We start from the raw sequence: 16,370 nt of genomic DNA, 5'->3' as shown, positions 1-16,370 counted from the left end.
AGTTTGATTTCACAGAAGTTTGATTTACTTGGAGTTATATTGTGTTGTTTAAGTGTTCCCTTTATTTTTTTGAGCAGTATATATATATATATATATATATATATAGATGCTGTTGATATATATATATATATATATATATATATATATATATATATATATATATATATTCTAATTTTGCCTTTTAGGGGCCTGTGGCTGCTTCTGCTTCATGTGAAGTAGTAGCAGGAGAATGCATCTATTTTAGCCCCCACATTTGCACTAAGACCTCAATTGTCTGATTGTAGCATGTCATGCACTGTATAGGTTAGTCTCCATTGGTCTCTTTCATGAATGGACCATTTCTAATGAGCAAGCAGGTCTTTTCTGTGCTCCCAAAACAGTCTACACTGTTTACTCAGTATAGACCGCAGCCTCTTGCCTTTCTCAATATGCTTTCCTTCAGCTCTGTATCTGTTTCAGTCGGATAGGTGAGTGGCAATGTTGAGGGACTCCTGAGCCCTGTTTACCATCCAATTTAACCCTTCGTCTGGAAATAATACTGAACAACTAAAAAAAAAAAAAGAGCGAAATAGCAATTAATAGAAAGATGCTGTTGATATAGTTTTATTCTGCTGCTGATACAGTTTCACAATCAACATGAAAGCCTTAGATCTCACAGACAATGAATGGCAAACTATTGTACAGAGAGGAGTTCCCAGATATAAATAGGTATCATGTATAAACAGATATAACAGATGCAAATGTCTGTCATGTACTAAAAGGAAGGTTTAGGGATCATAAATATATCCATTCTAATCTAAATCAGTTTATTATAAAATACGATATAAAATGAGAAATAATATCAGAATTTAAAGTGGATGATCGTAGAAGAGCACACAAGTCTCTAACAATAGAATATACTCCAATTTTAACCCATTTATCCAGCAGCTAACTTAGTCATTAAATTCAATTTGATAAAAGTCTCTAATTGAGGTTAGTCTTGCTTCTGAAGTGAATAATTTCAGTCAGACTAAATCATAATAAACAAAGACCTGTAGTTGATTGTTGTTGTTTTTTTTTGTTTGTTTGTTTTTTTAAGTGAGCCCTTAAACTCAGTTTTTAAACTAATGGATGTTGTTGTCTTTCTTTCTTTTACAAACAACTAAAAATAAATTGTTTCAGATGTTCTCTACATACTTCACCTATACTACAAGTTATTAAATGATTCATTATTTGATTAGCTCAGTGTATCTTTCAGGATTTGATCAAGATTTGATCACCATTTTGCAAACTAAAGGTTCTGAGCTCTACAGCTTCTAGCAGGGAATAGTCCTAAATCTGAAAAAAGGTTTCTTTGGGGACTATTTTGCCTTATGTGTACTCCTCTGCCATGAACATAATTCAAATGGATTAAAATATCTTTTAAAGCAAAACTTTATTACAAAATAATCACAAAACATCTCTGACATCAGTAAACTTTGCTTTTTACTTGCTGAAATAAGCAACAATTTTCCTTAGAAAGACGTCTGAATGGCACCAAAATGCTGCTTCAAAGCCTGTGCATATCGTTCAGTGATAATGGTGCCTTCACAGTTGTGCACTAATACCCATACCATCACAGATGCCAACTTCTGAACTGTGGACTGATTTCAAGCCAGATAGTCCCTCTCTTCTTTAGCCTGGAAGGTGTGGCATCCATGATTTCCCAAAAGAATTTAAATTTTTGATTCATCAGCCCACAGGACACTTTTCTACATTACCCAAGTCCATCATAAATGAGCTCGGGCCCAGAGAAGGCAGCGGTGTTTTTTAGATCCTGTTTATATATGGTTTCTTTTTTGCATGGTGGAGTCCCCTGTCCCAACCTTTTTGAAACATGTTGCTGGCATCAAATACAAAATGGCCAATATTCAATATTTTTCAAAAAACAATAACATTTCTCAGTTTGAGAGAATTAGATCTATTGTTTTTGTACTATTTTCAATTATATATATGGTTTAACTGATCTGCAAATATGCATTGCATTCTGTTTTTATTTACATTTTGCACAGCGGTCCCACTTTTTTTTTTAAAACAGAGCTGTAGATAAGCTATGGTAATAATGTTTAATAAAGCCAGTTAGCCATTATGCAAACACTGTTGCAGGAGAGTGTTGTGCAAGACTCATAAACATGAAATGAATGCATTAGCAACTTTCTACCTTAGCAAGATGGGCTTGACGAAGGAACTTAAGTTCGGTGAAAGTTTAAGCTTCCCCACTCAGTTTTGGCGTGCTGAGCAACAGCATAACTTTATATATATATATATATATATATATATATATACATAACAATAACTTTCATCTGTTGATTTATATATTGTGGAGAAATACATTAAAACATTAGGATATACTGGATAGCTTTGGGAAGTCCAGGGCTTGACATGTCTAAGAAGCTAAGCAAAGGTAAACCTGCTTAATTGTGGGATTGGAGAACTTCATAGAAAAGGAGGCGCTCGAGCTTTTCAGCTCTTTTGATGTGAAAGCCATCTTTCCATATAGGCAAAGGTAGAAAATGTTATGGGACAAAGAAAAAGTCTACCTTGTAGCTGTTGATTTATATATTGTGGTGAAACTTTAACAGGCTGTTTTAATAGAAATCCATGTAGTCCATTTTCAGTTGATTAAAGTGCACAGCAAGACACACTGGAGCAGAGGATGGCGAATGTATTGTCTATGGTCCTTTGCTCAGGAGCCTGCGGCTCTGGGTACAGCATTGAAGATACGAAAGCCTTCTTTAATGGCAAAGACCCATGCCAATTCTGCCATGTCTTCTATGTCCCTTGTACCCGCAGTGACTAAACAATAAAAAAACAGAAAAATATTGGTCATAGTTAAGAAAACTTATTCCAGTTATAAAAAACTGTTACCTATTAAATAATGGGAATAAAACAATAAGGTCAAATAACTTTTAATTCAAACTGAATTTAAAACATAAAATATACGTCAGTTAGATTTCACTCTTAAGAATTTCTAGTGGTGACAACAACTGTGGCACACATAGATTTGAGGAAAATACTTCATGATAAGAGTTTTTCTTTAAATCATTCCATGATCCTTCAAATAAAGTTAGATTAAGGGACCCTTATTAGTCCCACAACGGGGCAATTTCACCTTTGCATTTAGCCCATCCGTGCAGTGAAACCCCACATACACACTCTGAATGCACACGCACACTAGGGGGCAGTGAGCACACTTGCCCAGAGCCGTGGGCACACCTATCCACGGCTCCCAGGGAGCAGCTGGGTCTTGGGTGCCTTGCTCAAGGGCACTTCCGTCATGCACTGTCGGTTCAGGGGAACGAACCATCAACCTTCAGGTCACAGAGCTGGTTCCCTAACCTCCAGCCCATGACTGCCCCATTTGGTAAGACAATAAATAAGATCAAATGGAAGCAATAAAGAATGTTTTTTACACCCTATTTTGCTCATGCTTACCAGGGGTGCCATTACTTTTGGAGCACACTGTAGGTTAAGTTAATGCAAACTAAAATAAAACACATGCTAAAATTCTGAAACAGTAAACATTTTTGGATGAAAAAAAAAGGCTAAAAGGCCAAAAGCTCTGGAATGCTGTACACCAGACAGTTAAGATAAGCCGCCATTATTTTCAGCTTCATTTCACCACTTTGAGTTTGTTGATTTAAAACTTACCTTTAAGTGAGCTTATATGGTTAGCCTGTAAGATGACAGCCTGACAGAAAAAGCTGAAAGCCATGTAGAACTGCCAGTGTGGGATGCTCTCCAGTCCCATTGCTTTACTGTAAAGCTCAAACAATTCTTCTGCACTGGGAATGTCCACTGAAGCAAGTTTGTTCCCTATGAAAGCATAAAAAACATATACAACTCAGCCGAGCCATCAAGGGCCGTTAATGATATTGACTGTTTTGTGCATGTGTGCACCATATTTAAACACACACTTAAGAACCTCTGACTTAATGTCTGACTGGCCTTGCTTTTACCTGGTTGTGTAGTGTTCGGAGACAGGTACTGGGACATACAACAAAAAGCCACGTCCACAAGTGGGTCTCCTACAGTAGAAAGGCTCCATCCCAACACTGCCCTCACCTTTGGCTTCTCTGAGTCAAATACCAGGTTGTTCAGCCTGTAAATGAAAAGTCAGATTTTTCACAGAGCACAAACAGTGGCTCATGTCAGTCTAGCATCAGTGGGTTGTCAGTAATGCAATACCCAGTATTTTCCATCTTGCATAACCAGATTTCAGAAGGATCCATTACTCCATTACAGAACTAGCCAAAGTCCAATCACACCTGATTGGACATGTGTTTTTCATAATCTTTCAAAAAGACTTTTCTGACCTAAGCTTAAATGCTTGAAATGTGTTTGCGAGACAAAAATAAATAAAGATGATGCCTTAGTATTCTCAGATTTAGAATATGTGGAACATCATTAAGGGGCAAAGCATCCCAGCTGGCTCCTAATCAAGTGAACTGAGAGAATGGCAAGAGTGAGCAAAGCTGCATCAAGGCAAATGGGCCTATTTGGAAGAATCCAGAAGATATTTTTGAGTGTTTAACATTTTTTAGAGTATACATAATTAAATATTTCTTATTTCACAGTTCTGATGTCGTAACTGTTCAAAAGAGTAAAAATAAGGGAAAATCATGTATCCTTCCAACATGAACTGATTAAAATGACATAATTTCACTCCACTGTGTACTTGTACAGCCACTTGTCCTGACTTGAAATAAAATGATTAAAACGTGTTTTAGGCCAGACTATAAAACAATGTCTCAGACATTTGGCAGCGTATTCATAACTGTTTAATGAAATAACTTTCTGGCGACAGGCATTAAACCCCTCAGATGTCTGGTTCCTAGCACCACCATTGTGAAAAATTCAGACTCGTTGAGTCTCTAGAACAGAGCATTTCACACCAAACCACACTGAATGACTCTGTTGATCTGTTAACCATTTAATTACGCAGAACTATTGAGTTCCCCTTTAATACACAGTAGACTAAATAATAATAAACTAAACTAAAAGGCGACAATTGGACACCATACATGCATTGGCTCATCTGGGATAACTGGGATAAGTAGAAAATCTTGTAAACTGCATCTTTTGCAGAAGCTATTCTTTACTATGATGCGCCTGGTTAGCAGTGGTTTGAGGGACGAGAATCGCTTGCAAGGTTAGAACAGAAATTCCACCTAATGTGAACTTTATTTCTGCTTATAAGAAGTGTGGGTATCTAACCTGAAGCTTCCATGTAGCAGTGTGGCTTTCTGCTGTTCAGGGAGATGTGACAGGAGCCATTCTATCAGTCTGTTCATGGCTGGAATGGGCTGAGTCTCATGTGCCTTGTACTGCTGCGCCAACCTCTTCACTTCAAATTCCATGAAGCCTCCTGAATTACATGACACTGAACAAGTGCAATTTAATTAGTGGGATTTGACTGAGAGCAGCATCTGGAAATGAAACGTTGTATAATTGAGGAACTGCAATGCCACACTTCATCCAGAGGGTGGAGCTATGCATGCAGCCATAATGATGTGCATGCAAGTTCTACCAAATATCACATTTCTGACTTGAAAATTCTGAGATCTTCTTCTGACAATGCTCTTCTTCTACATAAAACTTTTTTGATGGTAAAAGTACAGTAAACAAGTACCCAGGCTTTAAATGTCTTGCATCACTTAATTTTTTTCTAATTTACATCTTCAGTAATGTCCTACCTCGCTCTCTGAGGTCCGCCAGGCCTGTTGTTTCTGGGTCGACTCTGTGTATCTGGCAGAGTGTTTGAATCATGGCCTCATACACACATTTCTTCTCATCAGCATCAAGTTCAGGTAGAGAAAAGTCATTAAACACCCGACCTTGGCAGTAAGATCTCAGGTAAAATGCAGTGTCCAGGACACTGACCAAAAGAAAAGTAAGATGAAGGCATGAAGCTAGTTGAGAATAAACACATTTTTATAACATTTCAAAACACCTGCTGACCTTTTTGTATGAACATTGCACGATGAATGGGCCAATAGAAATGGTCTACAATTATTAGGGATAAACTCTTGTTACATTGACATGTAAAAATGAAGATAGTTGTCCCTTCTGACACAAAATGACCATTTCCAAGCTACTATAAGCTCCAGTCTCTACGCATATACCAAGATACTGGGTCATGCTTCATACTAGCATTCTCAGTTGGGGTTAATAATGTATCGAATATGATGATACTCGTGATAATTTTGAGAAAAATAGGTAACATTGTTACACTGTGAATGTCACCATGAACCTAATGGATTTGAACCTTTTTACCACCTCAAACAGCATCTCTTGTGGAACAATGAATGCACTACTTTTGAATCCAGATATTTCATAGAGAAAGCACAATTACCTGGGTACTTCACAGTGGGCAATAACATCTGGCACAGGAACTCCAACTTTGTTAAGTGCCGTTAGAAGCCTACAGAGAAAGAAATATTGCAGAGAGCAAGGAAGCACATACCGTTTCACGCCTTACAACAACTGGATGGATGTGAATGCGAATATCATGAAGCAACTCATATGAAACATGCCAAACCTGCACTCTTTCCTCAGAGCTTCAGTATCTGCTTTCTTCTTTAGCACAAGCTGGTGCCCCCCACAGCTCAGGAGGTATGTGGAGTTAGAGTGACTATGGCTGAATTGTCGGACTGTAATTGGTCCTAGAAGACAACAAAATAACAGTAGAGATGACTAAGATTCTCCCATTATAACAACAATTAACAAGGACAGATACAGTCGTATGCAAAAGTTTGAATACCCCTCGTATCTGTCCAGCAGCACTGCTGTGTCTGATCCACTTGTATTAGTGCAGCACACATTAGCACACCACCACCACGTCATTGTCCCTGCAGTGCTGAGAATGACCAAGCACCCACATTACACCTGCTCTGTGGTAGTCCTGTGGGGGTCCTGACTATTGAAGAACTGGCTAACAAAGTATGCAGAGAAACAGTTGGTCTACAGTCTGTAATTGTAGAACTATGAAAGTGCACCTATACGGAAAGTGGAGCTGATAAAATGGACAATGAGACTAGAAACAAGGCCGTATACTTAATGAGTTAGAGTAAGAGTTAGTAAGTTAGAGTATATGTGCCATAACTTTTATGCAGCCTAAATTTTATGTTAAAATTTTCCCCCAAAATGTTACAATCAGCAAACAAACAGTAATTATGCGTTAAACTGCATAGAAGTAGGTTCTCAGCAGAGGATGTGCTGACTTATTTTCACTCACAAAATCAGAAAAACATGTACAGTGTGATCAAATTTATTCAACCCCCAATGCTGTGAAGGGTTTTATGGAATTCAGTGCACATTTGTAATTGCGTTCATAATTAAATCTTACAAGGACTTGTTAAAGAACTAAATGCAACTAAAATAGCTTCAGTTGTTTTTGTCATAAAGTATTAAATGGCCTTTTTGTGATTTCTTCATTGACACAATTATTCAACCCCTTTACGACTCTTAAGAACAGAGGTTCATTCCAGTGTTTTCAATCAGGTATTAAAACCACCTGTGGATGTCAACGAGCAGCAATCAAGCAAAATAAGCACCAATTAGGCAGATTTAAAAGGACTGTGATACTCAGCTCCTTCTAGACATCTACTGGTGTGTTTACAAGCATGGTGAAGGCAAGAGAATGGTCCCAGAAGACACGAGAAGAGGTTATTTCTCTTCACAAGAATGGCAATGGATATAAGAAGATCGCGAAGTTGTTAAATATTCCAAGAGACACTATCGGAAATATCATTCGCAAGTTCAAGTTAAAGGGCACAGTGGAAACGCTGCCTGGTCGTGGCAGAAAGAAGATCCTGACCACGACTGCTGTGCGCTACCTGAAGCGTAATGTGGAGAAAAATCCATGCATGACTGCTAAGGAACTGAAAAAAGACCTGTCAGATGTGGGCACCAAAGTTTCAGCTCAGACAATAAGGCGCGCACTGCATAACGAAGACCTCCATGCCAGAACTCCCAGGCGCACCCCCTTGCTGACTCCAAAGAACAAGACAAGTCGACTGCAGTATGCCAAAAGTCATGTGGATAAGCCACAAAAGTTTTGGTACAGTGTACTGTGGTCAGATGAAATTAAATTAGAACTGTTTGGGCCAATGGACCAGCGCTATGTTTGGAGGAGGAAGAACCAGGCTTATGAACAAAAGAACACCTTGCCTACTGTGAAGCATGGCGGGGGGTCAATTATGCTTTGGGGCTGTTTTGCTTCTAATGGTACAGGAAAGCTTCAACATGTGCAGGGTACCATGAATTCCCTTCAGTACCAGGAGATCTTGGAGGAAAATGTGATTGAGTCAGTCACAAACCTGCGGCTTGGGAGACGTTGGACCTTCCAACAGGACAATGATCCGAAGCACACATCCAAGTCCACTAGAGCATGGTTGAAGACGAAAGGCTGGAACATTCTAGAGTGGCCATCACAGTCACCAGACTTAAATCCAATTGAGAACCTCTGGTGGGACCTAAAGAAGGCAGTTGCAGCGCGCAAGCCTAAGAATGTGACTGAACTGGAGGCTTTTGCCCATAAAGAATGGGCTAAGATACCCATAGGTCGCTGCAAGACACTTGTGTCAAGCTAAGTTTCACGCTTGAAAGATGTCATAACTGGAAAAGGATGTTGTACTAAGTACTAAAAAATAATGTCACTAGGGGGCTGAATAAAACTGATAATGATGTGAGCACAGAAAAGACATTTGTGGTTATTTCATCATAAATGTTATATTTGTTTAATTTATAAGTGCCTCTTTGATATAATTGTAAATAAGATGACTGAAATGATCAAATCAATGATCAATGTCAAACTGGCCAAAACACTTTATTTCAGTGGGGGTTGAATAAATTTGATCACAACTGTAATTTGACCAGGGCCACCCAAACTTTTACATACAACTGTATATAGCATAACAAAGACAAATTTCAGTACCAAAACCAGTATACTGGAAGAATGTTTGAGGTCCATGATCAGCTCTGGTGTACCTGTTTGAGGAAGCTGAACAGCACTGTTGAGATACTGGGCGAGTCGGTCCATGGGGAGTTGCTGGGTCTGTCTCACAGACCGGGTACCAGGAACAAAACCAGATAACGGCACCTTCAGCACCTCCTCCAGTTCCTTGACGGCCTGTGCAGGGTCTCTGACCTAAAGAGAAACATTACACATAGTGTATAGAAACTGACTGGCTACAAATATAAAGTCTAAATTATGACAGATCTCATATGTAAAGCAACTGAGTATTGATGAAAAATAAAGTGTAAACCTTTTTTTATTATTATATTATTACAGAAAGCACCAATCACCAATTATGTAAATTGTATTATTTTTTTTCTGAACTAATAACAATGTTAACAAATCGAATATGTATACAGATAGACGGAAACATAATACTTATACCCAAAATCAAAAGTGAACATCAATATATATTATTCCTACTTAAAAAAGAAACAGAAAAACATCCATAGCCTGTGATCCTGCAAATACAGTATATCTCTAATTTCCTTTTAAAACCAAATTCTGGCCACATGATGGCAGTAAATAGCTTCCCATAGTGACAGTCATGGACTAAACTGATGAGTATCATCCTTGACAAAAAGCTTCTCTGCAGGAAACCTAACCATTTCCTTTATGATGAATATCGTGGTGGCATCTGTGCATTTACTCCTTCTCAGCCTCTCACATGTGTGTTTGATGTTTGGTGCTTTTTAAAAATGCTCTGATAATGGTTGATTGTATCTGAGTGTGACTTGTAAACAGTCATATTCACACAGGTGAACATGTGCGCGAATAAGTGGCAAAACTATGGTTCACTGTCCCACTGCAAGAACACATTGTTGGTCAGGACTGTTATACAGAACTCACCGTGATGCCTCGCATGCCCACTCGCTCTGCAGCCTCCACGTTGAACCTCAGATCATCCAGAAACACTGCTTCCTGTGGTGAGACCCCCAGCCTGTCAGCACACAACTGGTAAATCCTTGGATCTGGCTTACACAAGCCCACCCTGCAGGACTCTACTATCTAAAAATACACAGAGAAAGAAATAAAAACAAGAAATCTTTGCACTCTAATGGAAAAGGGAAGAGTGGATCCAACTGCTTTTGATACTACATGTATTTCAAACACTGTGAATTTACTTAAATGCATGGTTAACTTCTTAAATAAAGCTACTGCAGCTCGATTTGGCGGCCTCTGGGTCTATTGCATATGTTCACGCCATGGCTATGGGAATCAGGCAAAATTCAATTACCACGTCAAAGAGAGAGGGATCCAGAGGCATGTAGGACCTTCCCCCAAGCAAAAGAAAGTTGTTGCTAAGGACAGCGGTCTTGAGACCCTCGGCACGTGCACACCGCACAGCTTCCATCATAACTGTGAGAGGCCGTGTCATGGAGTCGCTGGTTAAAGCTGAATGGAACGAGCCAATATGGACCTTGAAGCCCACCTGAAAAGAACAAAACAGGGATAATTTACAAGACTTATGTGACACTAGCTGATACATCTCCAGTTCAAGTTCAGGTTCAGATTCAATGAACTACAGTGACCTTTAAAGTGTTATTTTCTGCTTTTGCCTGATCTGCTCTTTTCAGTTAAATCTGATGATCCACTGAACAAAAGAAGCCAAGATGGCATAATTACAACTTATATGCCCTAGTGTTGTAGTCAAGACCACAAGAGGTGAGACTGAGTGAAGACTGAGACCTAGACACACTGAGTCTGAGTCAAGACCAACACTTTGTATTAGTCTTTTTCTTTCTGTAATACTGATTGTTCTGTAAAGCTGCTTTGTGACAACACCTGTTGGAAAAACTGCTATATAAATAAACTTTGCTTGCTTGCTTTAAATTGTATGAGTATCCTGCTGAATGGATGATATTATCCAAATTTACTTGGGCTAACATCTAGTTACATTAACTTACGTTAATATTAAAAATGTTTTCCCTTCTCTTATAAAGTTACCAGTTTGGAAAGAGAATGACAGGAACAATATTCTTATCTAATATTTGTAATATATATATATATATATATATATATCTCAGTTTATGGTAAGAATCAAACAAGAAGCAAACGTACAATTTGACTGCAGTCCCGGCTGAAGGCTTCCACAAACTCCTCTGGCCCTAGTTCCCCTCTCATGTACTTCCTCCAAACGTTCCCATCACCTCCCGTCCTAATGGCCTGACCTATTGTGCCACGCGGAACACCATTTTTGTCCTCCCACTCTGTCACAGAAATGGCAAAAATATTCAGATTACCATACAGATAATACGCACACTGTTACTACAGAAAGTAATGTAAGGCACAGTTAAATAAGATGCTAACCATGAAAAATAATTCACCAGCAGCAGTTCATTATTAAAGTACAGAAAACTGGTTGCACTAATTTGAGATGCATTGATTTAACTACTTGAAATACCAGTCTTATTACATTCTAAGGCTTATTATTCAGTAACTACAGGGACTTCAATGCAAACTGGATGAGCTTAAAGAACTGTGTAATAAAACACTGGGCCTGCCGGTGGCCCCTGGCCAATTAAGGGCTTAAAGTATGTTACTACTTTGAGTATTTGTCTATATGTCAGTTGACTGCCTATGATGCAGGCTCATGCATTGGGATTCACTGCACATGTTACCTGTTGCTTTAGGGAGCGGTGACGGTATCAGAACTCCAAACATATCAAATATTACGGCTTTATAGGTGGAGACCCAAGCCACACTGATATGAGGACGCAAGAGTTGCTTCACGCTAAGTAGGCGCAAAGCTTTCTGTGACAGCGGTGCCATCCTTACAGCGCTACCTGCAATAATAGCAGCAGAAATACACTCTATAACCACTGAAATATTAAAGAAATTACCCCCCCCCCCCCCCGCCCCCATAGCACTGCATTTAGAAAGCACCATTATAACATTACAACATCATCCTCTAATGCATGTTATATGCATTACGTAAATAGTACAATCCCAATTCCAGTGAAGTTGGGACGTAAATAAAAACAGAATACAATGATTTGCAAATCCTTTTCAACCTATATTCAACTGAATAAACTACGAAGACAAGATATTTAATGTTATTTAATGTTTCCCATTCTTGCTTGATGTACAACTTCAGTTGCTCAACAGTCCGGGGTCTCCATTGTCGTATTTTGCGCTTCATAATGCACCACACATTTTCATTGGGAGACAGGTCTGGACTGCAGGCAGGCCAGTCTAGTACCCGCACTCTTTTACTACGAAGCCACACTGTTGTAACGCGTGCAGAATGTGGCTTGAATGGCAGCATATGTTGCTCTAAAACCTGTATGTACCTTTCAGCATTAATGGTGCCTTCACAGATGTGCAGGTTACCCCTGCCATGGGCACTAACACACCCCCACACAGAGATGCTGGCTTTTGAACTTTGCGCTGACAATCCGGACAGTCCTTTTCCTCTTTGGCCTGGAGGACACGACGTCCATGATTTCCAAAACCAGTTTGAACTGTGGACGCGTCAGACCACAGGACACTTTTCCACTCTGCCTCAGTCCATCTCATGAGCTCGGGCCCAGAGAAGCCGGCGGTGTTTCTGGGTGTTGTTGATCTGTGGCTTTTGCATGGCAGAGTTTTAACTTACACTTGTAGATGGAGCGACAAACTGTGTTCACTGACAGTGGTTTTCTGAAGTGTTCCTGAGCCCATGTGGGAATATCTGTTACAGAATGATGTTGGTTTTTAATGCAGTGCCACCTGAGGGATCGAAGGTCAATGTTGGTTTTCTGCCTTGCCGCTTACTTGCAGAGATTTCTCCAGATTCTCTGAAACTTTTGATGATATTATGGACTGTAGACGATGAAACCCCTAAATTCCTTGCAATTGCACGTTGAGAAACGTTGTTCTTAAGCTGTTGGACTATTTGCTCATGCAGTTGTTCACAAAGTGGTGAACCTCACCCCATCCTTGCTTGTGAACGACTGAGCCTTTCAGGGATGCTCCCTTTATACCCAATCATGACACTCACCTGTTTCCAATTAACCTGTTCACCTGTGGAATGTTCCAAACAGGTGAGCATTTTTTGAGCATTCCTGAACTTTTCCAGTCTTTTGTTGCCCCTGTCCCAACTTCTTTGGAATGTGTTGCAGGCATCAAATTCAAAATGAGTGAATATTTGCAAAAAACAATAAATTTTATCCATTTGAACATGAAATATCTTGTCTTTGTAGTGTATTCAATTGAATATAGGTTGATCATCGTACTCTGTTTTTATTTATGTTTTACACAACGTCCCAACTTCATTGGTATTGGGGTTGTATAACGAGTAATCACTGGGTTACACAGGGGAAAGTCACTGAAAAAATCATCCTCATAATTGAATAGAAAAAGTGTTGTCAATGAACTGTTTCATGCTTACAGCCATACATAATCCCTTTAGATGCAGTTCATTTAGATGCAATTTAAGCCTATGGGAGGTAAAGATGGTTCTTCCAGGGTTCTTTAGTAAAGGGAACGGTTCTATTTAGAACCATTTGATGCTTAACTGGTTCTTCAGATTGATTGAAAATGTGTCATTTATGGTTTTATATAGAACCTTTTTGAAAATGGTTCTGTAAAGCACCACAAATGGTTCAAGGAGGTCAAGCTTGTAACAACAGAAGTGCCCTTTTCAGTGATGTATAGAATCATTTTCAAAAAGGTTTCATATAGAACCAAATACAACACATTCCTTATCAATATGAAGAACTAATTTCACCATGCAAAGAACCAGTAGTAGTGAACCATGAATGCACCATGTGTATCTGACTATATTCCTTATTCGTGTGTCAGAGACATTTAACTGTTGCCAAAAACTAAACCGAAATACTGATATCATGATTCTCGTGTTTATACTTTATTTAGCCAGCAGGCTTTGTAAACTAGCTTGAACACTTAAGAGTCAACTCAACCTTTACTGGTTTGGCGGCTACCAGCCAGCACGTCATTATCTAGCCAGTCTCCGGAATATTCTCTCTTTTTTTCACTAATCAGCTATTCACAAATGTTTAAGTTACCTGTTCACAGAAAAGCGCTTAGAAATTCGCCCCTATTCCACCAACATTTCACTTCTTTTCCACACGAACTTGCTAGCCAGCGAAAGTAGGACAGTCACGTGATAACAACATTACACAACCTAACGGCTAGGTATCAAAATAAGAGTCTCGTTAAAACGCACCAAATTCGACTTCCAAATATATGTGGGTGCCACAGATGTTTTATAGATATACCAGAAGAGGAGATTTCATCACATTTATTCTATTAATTTGTTGCCACGAAAAGCCAGAGACAATATTATTGCATTTCGTTGCGGAATAAACAGACCATATTCTTGAGAAGCTGCTTAAACCAATAGAAACATCAGAAAAAAAAAACACAAAAACATACTTATGGTTTTAAACCATGATTTTTGGAAGAAAACATCACTGCAAGGATAAGCACAGTTCCTGATAACTGTGAGGCCGGCAGATGGCAATTCAAATATAGGTGTGGTTATATCTGAAAAATGTTTTGAAGATGAAAAACATATTCTTGGGTTTCAGAGGCAAGTGAGAACACATTTGGAAAGGTTAAACAAGGGCTCTACTGTTAGCAATATCCATATCTGACAAGGATATGGATTCATTTAACACCATTTAGTTTTATAAGGTTCAAGCCACAGAAAAAAGACATGGGCTTTTTGTCACAGATATGGGCTGTTTATGAGGGAGATGGCAAGTCTGTAGAAGAACTGGTACTGATAATAATCGGTGCATCAGCAGCATAATAACTAATACTGAGGTCATGGTGGCATGTGATCAAATGACTTGACCAACAGACAGCATGGAAATTATGAAAAGGAGAGGGCCAGGCACTGACCCCTGGGGGACACCTCAAGTAACAAAAACAAGTCAGGGCTGTTTTTGGTCATGGTTTTCATATATGGGCTGTATGGACTGAGCAGTGAACATTCTGCTCAGTCCATACGGGGGGGGGGCAACAACGCTTTATAAAAAGAAGAATTGGAGGTAATGCAATGGTTTTTAGAACAGAACAGTGCCAGAGGCAAAACATCTGCTTGGGGAACTGGCGCAGAGACGTTGGACAGATGAGTTTTGAGAAGAGGAGGCAGGCTCTGACTGACAAGAGGATGAGACAGAAATGATAATTAATAATCTTATAGAGGGTGAATGGGTGTAAGTATAGAAAGTATAGACTTTCTAGAAAGAAAGTGAACGAATGCTCCTTGTTATTTGGGGGGTCCCATGTATATCTACACAATCTATACATGGTAAGTAAGCTGCACAAAATACCCTGTTTTCAATTTATTATGGATGTGATGTCATAACCATGAGCACATTTACGTACACCAAACAGGCATAACATTATGGCCACATCCTTGTTTATGCGCTGATTGTTGATTTTATTGGCTCCACTTACTGTATAGATGCACTTTGTAGTTCTACAATTACAAACTGTAGTCCATCTGTTTATCTGCATGCTTTGTCATCCCTCTTTTACCCTGTTCTTCCTATCGGCCCTCACAGAGCTGGTAGCATTTGGGTGCTGTATCATTCTCACACTGCAGTAACACTGATGTGGTGGTGGTATGTTAGTGTGTGTTGCGCTTGTCTGAGTGGATCAGACACAGCATTCTCACTCCAGCAGTGAGGTGTTTAAAAACTCCAGCAGAACTGCTGTGTCTGATCCATGCAGGCCAATAGGGGTCCTGACCACTGAAGAACAGGGTAAAAGGGGGCTAACAAAGTATCAGAGAAACAGACGGACTACAGTCTGTAATTGTAGAACTACATAGTGCACCTATATAGTAAGCGGAGCTGATAAAATGGACAATGAGCATAGAAACAAGGAGGTGGTCATGATGTTATACCTGATCGGTGTAAAACAACAATAACCCGCATTTATTCGGCTACAACGTGTATGAATCTCCACCCATTCAACCTGAAAAAAGACATGGTACAAATCAGACATGTAAAAATAAGCTGTGTTGGTACAAAAAACGATGTAAATGTGGTGGGTAGATTTTATTTAGAAATAGGGCAGCTATATGTGGAAAGGGCAAGAAAGGTTAGCAGAGTCTAGAAAAGAGGAAGCACCAATAGAAGCATAGAAAGACAGAGGACCTACGGCATGGGTGCTCAGCTCTAGTCCTGGAGAACCAGTGTCCAACACAGTTTGGTGATAGCCCTACTCAAACATACCTTCTAAACCTAGCAATTAACAAATAAGTTGAATCAGGTGTGTTTAAGCGCAGAAATCACCCAACTGTGCTGGACAGCGGGCCTCCAGGACCACAACTGAACACCACTGGCTTACAGGTTTAAAGCCATTTGATTTAGCT

General features: G+C 39.4%; 1 protein-coding gene across 1 annotated transcript; it reads right to left on the bottom strand.

Annotated features, from left to right (window-relative positions):
• Positions 1-2,006: 2,006 nt before the first annotated feature.
• On the bottom strand, positions 2,007-14,156 carry LOC108437405 (acyl-CoA dehydrogenase family member 10). Its single transcript, XM_017714489.2, has 13 exons — positions 14,047-14,156; positions 11,659-11,823; positions 11,099-11,247; positions 10,275-10,469; positions 9,887-10,045; positions 9,010-9,169; positions 6,560-6,683; positions 6,374-6,442; positions 5,715-5,896; positions 5,236-5,401; positions 3,978-4,120; positions 3,670-3,834; positions 2,007-2,814 (listed from the first exon to the last, which is right to left on the bottom strand). The coding sequence occupies exons 2-13, from the start codon at positions 11,807-11,809 to the stop codon at positions 2,705-2,707; spliced, it is 1,773 nt and encodes a 590-aa protein (XP_017569978.2). The 5' UTR covers positions 11,810-11,823; positions 14,047-14,156; the 3' UTR covers positions 2,007-2,704.
• Positions 14,157-16,370: the final 2,214 nt, after the last annotated feature.

Source organism: Pygocentrus nattereri, chromosome 20 (genome assembly GCF_015220715.1).
Source record: "Pygocentrus nattereri isolate fPygNat1 chromosome 20, fPygNat1.pri, whole genome shotgun sequence".
NCBI lineage: Eukaryota > Metazoa > Chordata > Actinopteri > Characiformes > Serrasalmidae > Pygocentrus > Pygocentrus nattereri.
The sequence above is the reverse complement of the archived record's forward strand: the minus strand, read 5'-3'. Positions and strand labels throughout refer to the sequence as shown.

Bases quoted from the DNA above. Each gene is read 5' to 3' on its own strand.
- LOC108437405 (XM_017714489.2), bottom strand. From the start codon at position 11,809: ATGGCACCGCTGTCACAGAAAGCTTTGCGCCTACTTAGCGTGAAGCAA. The intron at 9,170-9,886 runs GTGAGTTCTGTA...GTTTCTCTTTAG, and splicing joins TGGGCATGCGAGGCATCACG to GTCAGAGACCCTGCACAGGC. The intron at 2,815-3,669 runs GTAAGTTTTAAA...TTTATTGTTTAG, and splicing joins CCATATAAGCTCACTTAAAG to TCACTGCGGGTACAAGGGAC.